Source organism: Cupressus sempervirens, chromosome 11 (assembly GCF_028749045.1).
Source record: "Cupressus sempervirens isolate cs-2001-9-10 chromosome 11, ASM2874904v1, whole genome shotgun sequence".
NCBI lineage: Eukaryota > Viridiplantae > Streptophyta > Pinopsida > Cupressales > Cupressaceae > Cupressus > Cupressus sempervirens.
Window position 1 is genome coordinate 235,526,538 of NC_143128.1, and position 7,814 is coordinate 235,534,351.

Genomic DNA, 7,814 nt, shown 5'->3' on the forward strand with positions numbered 1-7,814 from the left:
GAGCTTTGTATTCAAACTCGCTGATTATTCGATAAAGTGATATTTCTTGGCGTGGCTAGGTTCTTCCTTCAAGAAGGGTGATTTTCCCAAGATAATTTTGTTTGTGTCTGATGTTTTTGTGTAATCTTCCATCTGTTCTTGTGTTTTATTAAGTTATCAGATCTCTGTTTATACTATTCTGGTTCCCAAAATTTAACAATAGATAAACACACTAAAATTCATATGCTTAGTTCACTGTTATGGCTGCAATAGTTCACTCTGTCATTCAACAATAATGATATAAGTACTTGCTCAAACATTTTCATGGTCAAAATGTATTTAAATACTTCTTTTCCAAAACTCATGATGTGCTTCTTGATACAAACAATTTGAAAACAAAATCAATCCTCTAGATAGAGTCGTCACATAACTGAACAGGTCATCTTAGGACTCCATGGACATAAAAAGAAGTATTCTCAAGCTTACATTGGCAGGTCTAAAAAATATATTAATAATTTAGATGTTCGCTCTACTATATATGCTGTAGAGAAAATATTAAATAAATCCTATACTACAAGAGTAATGATGACAAAATGTAACCAATCAGGATCTTATTAAAGAGATCAAATTTCCACAATCCATGGTATTACATTGATTTGTTTCCGGATTCAATTGTGTAAAGATTTTTACCATCAATGCTTCGAATCACTCTACGTGATCCATCATCAGGCTGAAAGAGAGCAAGAGATGCAAAACAAAGTGATGATGGATCACATAGTGTGATTCGAAACGTTGATGGTAAAAATCTTTACACAATCAAATCAATGTAATCAGAATCCTAGTTACATATACCAAATTTCAAACAGGTGCGTCAATCTGGAATGGCAGTTGCACAAACTGTGAGTGTGAAAGCAAAACATATTTCAATCCTCTTCCTGATCTGGTGGAAAAGGCAAGCATTCAGAGATTCAAGGGTATGCAGAAATAAATTGTTCTCAATGTAATGAATAATGGATAAAAACTTTAAGTATCAGGGTCTTGTGACCAATAAAATACTGAAAAGCATTAACGCGTTGTTAAATTAAGTGTTCAGTACCCCAGAAAGATATGCAGATCATATTACTGCTTATGAACTAGAAGCCCAAGCTCTTCTGTAAAGCTATTTCAATAAATCTTTCAAAAGTTAAGAAACAACAGAGAAAAAATAATTGTAGAGGTCGAAATTGGGAATAACAACTCTATAGCCTTCCAAAATCAGCATGATCGTAACCTAATTCATAAATCCCTACAAGCGACCTCAACTAACTTAAAATTATGTGCACAACATGTGAGCTCCTTCATATCCACACGTACACTAACGAAGGTAGTGATACTGAAAAGGGTGAGGAAAGTATCATTTCCAGCCTTTAAAAAGGCTCATAAAATTTCAAACTGGAACCTGGTCAATACCATTAGTCTCAGACAAGGTTTTATGATTCCGCAGCGGAGATTCATCGGTTGCGTCGTCGTCAGAATCCAGTACAAACTGGGATCCAATTTCAAAATTCGAAACATCTAAATCTTGCAATTCCTCCGAGTGTCCATTCAACGGCTTGTAATTCGCAGCGTTAGATTTCACATACTTTGTGCTGAGATAGGAATAAGCAGGAAGCAGACAGATCAACAGTATAGCCAGATGACAGTTGAATTGAAGGGTTGCAATGGCCATGCCTCTGTGACTGTGAGCACGACTATCACAGTGGATTGTATAGTACCCTCCAACCTTTTCAGATGCTGTACATCCATGTACAATCCACCCAGTGAAAAATGAAATACCCATCTGAATTAACCACGTCCCCTGAAGAATTAACCCCATACTGAAGCCTAAAGGGGGCAAAACAGAACTTGGGTACGGGATCTCCAGGGCCTTACATAAAATACAAACAGTCATGGGCAATAAAATTAGACTATAATACCTATTTTCAAGTCCTGATGAGCCCTCTTTTTGAAGGTAGAAAATGAGGAATTCCTCACCAAATGCCAAAAGAGCAATCAAATTACAGGCCTCCCAAGGCAAAGGAAGCAATTGGGTGCACTCGGAAACGATAGAGACAATCGAATACAGTAAAAAAATCGATGCCACACCTGATTTTTCCAGTTGTATTGCAAGTCCAATATGATCTCTATTTTCGAGTCCTTCGATTGTAGTTACGACTCCATTAACAATGAATAAAGTTGCAAGGCCGGCTATGAATGAGAGCTCTGCGGTATGGTAAGGTCTTTTCCTGTATATTGATGATGATTGAAGCGATGAACGTGGCCCCGTGAGATAGATCTTAGCTGTTGAGAAGGCCTGCCATGTCCCAATGCAAATGAATCCGGCTCCTGCTAGACTCAATCCCCAAAAACCCATGGTAAAAAATCTGTTTCAACTTGTTATTGGGCCAGTGCTGAAAGCTTTTTAAACTCTACACCTAGCTTTAAGAAGTTCTAGTTTTGTATAAACATTTATTGACCTCCTCGTTTGCGTCGGAGTAAGATCACTGGGATGCATTCCATATGTAAACTGACAAATAATAATTTATTGTCGGAGGGAAACCATAACAATAGGAAAGCATTTTCTTTAGAACGCCTGCGGTCAAATGAATTTAATTCCGTTTACCATATGAGAAAAATTCTATGCGCCGCCCACAGAAGGCGTTTGATTGCCGGCGAAGACTTGCACCTAAAGAAATTTATGCTATTAATTGTTCAAGAAAGTTCTATTGACAAGGGACACTATGCAATATTTTCTATTTATTTTATATTTTATTTTAGATACACTACGACACTTAAAAAAATAAAGTATATAAAATTAACATTCAAAATAATTTTTAAGTTTGAAAGGCAGATGAACTTTCTCCACTATTTATGTGCATCTTTATGGTTGGGGCCTAGGATAAAACCTTCAAATGATATTAAGGTACCTTCAAATGCTATTAAGGTTTGGGTTTATTAGAGTGGGAAACAAATGCAGCAATCTAGAAGTTGATTAAAATCTCATGTATCGTAGTGTATTGGGGTAGCATCACACAAAATATATGCATGAATCAAAACCAAAAATTGTGCATTGTAAGCATTACATTTGTAATTTGGTAAACAGTAAATACATATGTATCGCATGCATCATAAGAATTAGATATGCATTTAAAAAAATAAAAAGGTACATCATGAATTAATTATGTAGCCATATAAGTCAAATATATTTCTATCAAGAAACTAATATTAAATAGATTATGTAATAATTGCATACCTTGTACATTTCATTCATATCATTGATATTCTTTTTCATCCAACTCATCACCATGATCATCATTGCAATCATCATCATTATTGTACTAGGACGAGCTACTTCTACTTCTAAAAGCATGCTTCTAAAGAGGTTAGCACTTCAAGGGCCATACATGTTGTGAAAGAAGAATTTGTCTCTATTGTGAAAGCATCTACTAGAGGAGATGAAGAAGTGAAGCCTTAAGGAAAGAGAAGGAGACACCACTTGTAAACGTATATACAAAAACTAGAGGCAAGGATGCTAAGACTGATAAGCCTGAGCTAGCAAGAAAAATGAAACAAAGAGAACTAAAGAAGCCTACAACATTGAGGAAGATGGAGAAAGCACAAAGAAAAAAGGTTGCTTGAGTCAGATAGAGAAGCATCCACCGAGTCTAAGGATGGTCAACAAAAGATGAAAGCCAATGGAAAACAATCAAGAGTATTTGGAGTGCCAACTATAAAAGAAATTCAAGATGACATCAGTAGGTATAACCTAGTGAATAAAATTGTTAATTGGGGAATGTTTGTGAATGTGAAAAGGTATTACAATTCTTGAGATACAAAGGAAGATACAACGTACCTTGTATAATTGTACAATCTTAAAATGGAAGCACGCGTCATTTAGAACCATTTTATCTCTTTTCCTTTAGTGACCTTATGGATCATGGATGGATGCATGCTCAAACATCTTTTTCTCCTATTATGTCTCTTATCTTTCACCAATGTAGTTTCAAAGACCTTAGGGTTGACTCCCTCTGGCCCAACCCTAGAATGGGTCAACCTAGGTTGACCTCTTCTACAATAGGTCAACCTGTTCTTGAGGATTTTAATCCCTAGGGCCAATTTTTTCTCAAGGTTGTAAATTATAAAATCAGGTAACTATGTTAGCTTGCTTTTTTTTGTGCCCAAAAATTAGTATAAAATTAAGCTAGGCACCTCATTTTGGCATCCATGAACATCAAGAGACATGTAAGTCATTAAAAGGCATACTTTCAAGCATTCAAGCAAGCAGATTTCAATCAAGCATTCAAGGCCTTCAAAGGTTCAAGAACCCTTTCTAATTATTTAATCTTCAAGATCTAGCATTTTTTTGCCCATCAAGGGAGGAGATATACATTGAGGCATTCATCATGTTCTTCATTGATGCACATTTACATCCATGGCTACATGATGTGGTTTTGGTATATCCATTGCATTTGTGGAGATTACCTATATCCTTTATTGCAAATTCAACATCTACAGTGTACAAGAATTGCAAATCCTTATTGACAAGGGTTTTTTTAACCAAGGTAAATAATTATATTTGTCTTGCTTTCCTTTACATGTTTACATTTAAATTTTAAGGTTGATTTCTCAATCTAGGGTCTGATAAAGGCAAGCCTTGATCCACCCAAAACAAAAACTAAGTTTTATTGTGTGTAGGAACAGGATAGCTAAATTACGACCATAGATCTAAAAATCATTCTAAGAAATATTTCTAAAGAAATTAAGTTGACTTTTCTACTATGTCTCAGGAATATAGTGACTTTGTCATAAAGAGTGTGAAACATATTGCACCAGGTCAACATCTCTTGTGAGATATTGTTATATAATCCTACCATAAATTTATTTCTTGTATCACACTTGGGGGGAAAGGTTTTTTGTACATTCTTTATTTCTCTCTTTATCTAAAGATAGACTTTCCTTAATGCAGTGGCATTTTTTTATTATGTGACATTCTTTTCCTATAAGGAATTATGTCATGTTCATGACTCTCTCTTGTACAAGAGGTGCATGTTCTTGATCATCATCTCTTCTTTATTTGTAAAACCATGTTCATTACAAACATCTTCCCTTACTATGTACTCTAAAGTTTGTCACCATTCTTCCAAGGATCCCTATTCTACCTGTACATAGGGGGGCTAAAAAGGTGCACTCTTGTTCTTCTTCCCCTCTTTGTCTTGAAGTTGTATCTTTTTTCATGACACTCCACTTGAAGTTAGATGTCCTGTATATAAGATCTCTTCTTGTTTGTGACATGTCCTTTCATAATTTATCTATTACCTTAGCTTATAAGAGTTCAATCTCTTAGCTAAGTTTATGGCATACATTATTGATAAAGGATATCTCCTTGTTAATAAAAGTAGATATCCTTGATTCTCTTCCTTGTGATGTTTATGGCTACATAGTAATCCCAAGGAGTGGGGCATATATATGCCTCTTTGCACATAGTTTCCTTGAAGCACAAATATGGATTGGAGTACTTTAGCCTTGTCCGCTAGGTATGATTTCTAGGTCACCCTTAGATCTTTGAACTGTGGCTTCGTGTCTCTTCTACACACACAAGCACATATGCTAAAACTTGTGTGTGTGTAGGGGGGGGGGGGTGTGGTAATGCATGAACATTTACTAAATCCACTACAAACATAAGTGACATCTCTCCATCTTGAGGAAACACATCCCTTTTTTTGTTTTGTTTTTGCTAAATCCTCTATGGGTATCAGTGATACTTCTCCATCCTAAGGAAATGCACTTTTTGTTTTTTGTTTTTTGCTAAATCCCTCCTAGGGTAGAGGCACACATGTTTACACTCTATAGTGATACTGAGAAATTGATCTACGGGTGGACACATGCATGCATAAGTCACCAATGGGTACACAAGATCAACTATTGGACACTCAAACCTACTAGACCATTCGATCCAGGTTTTTCTTTTCAATTTTCGGGATTGACTATTAGGCACACAAACTTGTTAGACCATTCAATCTTTCCTCTATGTGATTCATGATAAGGGACACAAACCTTATTGGGTGAGATAATCTCTCTCTCTCTCTCTCTCTCTCTCTCTCTCTCTCTCTCTCTCTCTCTCTCTCTCTCTCTCTCTCTCTCTCTCTCTCTCTCTCTCTCTCTCTCTCTCTCTCTCTCTCTCTATGCTTTCATATTGGTGGGATAGAATCATGAGGGACACAATCCTTTACTATGTTATTTCCTTTCCTAAATGATATCTTATGTTTTGTAATAGCCTTATGAATATGATATTAGTGAATGAGACATTTCCTTAGCTAAGGTCTCTTTCACTAGTTGACTTGGGCTTTAGTATTAACCCCTTTTATGTCTTTTTTGCTTTGTTCTCTTTTTCTAGAATGGAGTTAGGAACCTAGGTTTGGGATCTTATGTCCTTAAACTTAGTGATTTTTCTACCTCAATCTGACATTGTCTTTCTTCTCTTCTTCCTTTACTGAGAGTATGACTTGCCTCGTACTCCCACTAAAGTGGGGGCTAAATATACTGTCTTAAACTAGATGCACTTCATTTTGATACCTTTTAGCTCTCCTTAGCATAATTTTGGTTTCTTTTCCTCGTCTCCTCTTTTGTTTCACTCTTCTTTAGCATCTCTCACTTTCCAACATGATCTTCCAGGTTTTGCTTTCTTACCCTTTTGACCATATCTCCTTATCAGTCTAAGATTTTTTAGTTTCACCTACACCTCTCTTAGCCTTTCTAAGGCCTTTTTGTCCTATCCTCTAGGATCCGATCAACCTAAGATGACCTAGTCTCAAGTGGTTGTAGGGTTTGGGTCCCAAAAGTTCTCAAGTTTGCCAATTAATTTATTTAACTCCCTCGTTGACCTAAGTTGTTCTCTCGCCCAAAAACTAGTATATAAGGAAGCTTGGGGGCTTCATTTCATATCTCACATTCTCAAGACATCCACAAGAAAATAATTAATCAAGGCATTCTTCTTCAAGAAACCATCTTCAAGCATTCAAGTCTAAGCATCAAACTTCTTCCTTCAAGATGGTAGTGGAGTTTGGCTCTAAGGAGATGATCCTTCATTCTAATCACTTAATTTCTTCTATTATTCATACATGGTATATCACATGCATTTCCATACATGAGGTTTTGGCTTCTTTGATTTCCTTATGGTTTATTTAAGTCAAGGCTATTACATTTACAGACTTGATCACATGTTAAAGGTCAACTACATCTTTGAAAGTAATTATATCTTTAACTTGATATTATTCAGGTCTACTACATTCAAGCATTTCCCTTTTTAATTATATTTCAATTTACAGTTAATTTCTTAACCTAGAGCTTGAGTAAGGCAAGCCCTCATCCAACCCAACTACAAAAACCCTTAGTTTTTGTGTTTATTTGCAAGATACTAGTTAGAGCTTACAAATATGCAACCTACTCTTTAGGAGCTTTCTAAAGAAGTTTGTTGCAGAGTTTCCAAACTACATCAACCTAGCTTTAGGATGTCCTTCGAAGTTGACCTAGTCATTCAGTTCCTTTTTGTTGGGATATTTTTGGGTTTTGTTCCTTTTGTCATTTCATCATGAGATTCACGAATAAATATTTAGAAAAAGGTTCAAATCTACAACTTTTGGAGTTAAAATACATCTTCCTCTATGCATTTCAAGGTGAGTCTTTTATATTTTTATTTTCTTTCATATCTTTACCCTAGATCTATATCTTAATTGGGCTAATTGTACAACTACACACATAACATCTAGATTTACATTATTTAAAGCAATTGGTTCAGTTTGACATTCACATTATCCGAT

General features: G+C 35.7%; 1 protein-coding gene across 1 annotated transcript; it reads right to left on the bottom strand.

The window, feature by feature from the left end:
- Positions 1–1,128: 1,128 nt before the first annotated feature.
- Positions 1,129–2,663, bottom strand: LOC149529031 (plant viral-response family protein (DUF716)). Its single transcript, XM_089810328.1, has one exon. The coding sequence runs from the start codon at positions 2,369–2,371 to the stop codon at positions 1,406–1,408; it is 966 nt and encodes a 321-aa protein (XP_089666454.1). The 5' UTR covers positions 2,372–2,663; the 3' UTR covers positions 1,129–1,405.
- Positions 2,664–7,814: the final 5,151 nt, after the last annotated feature.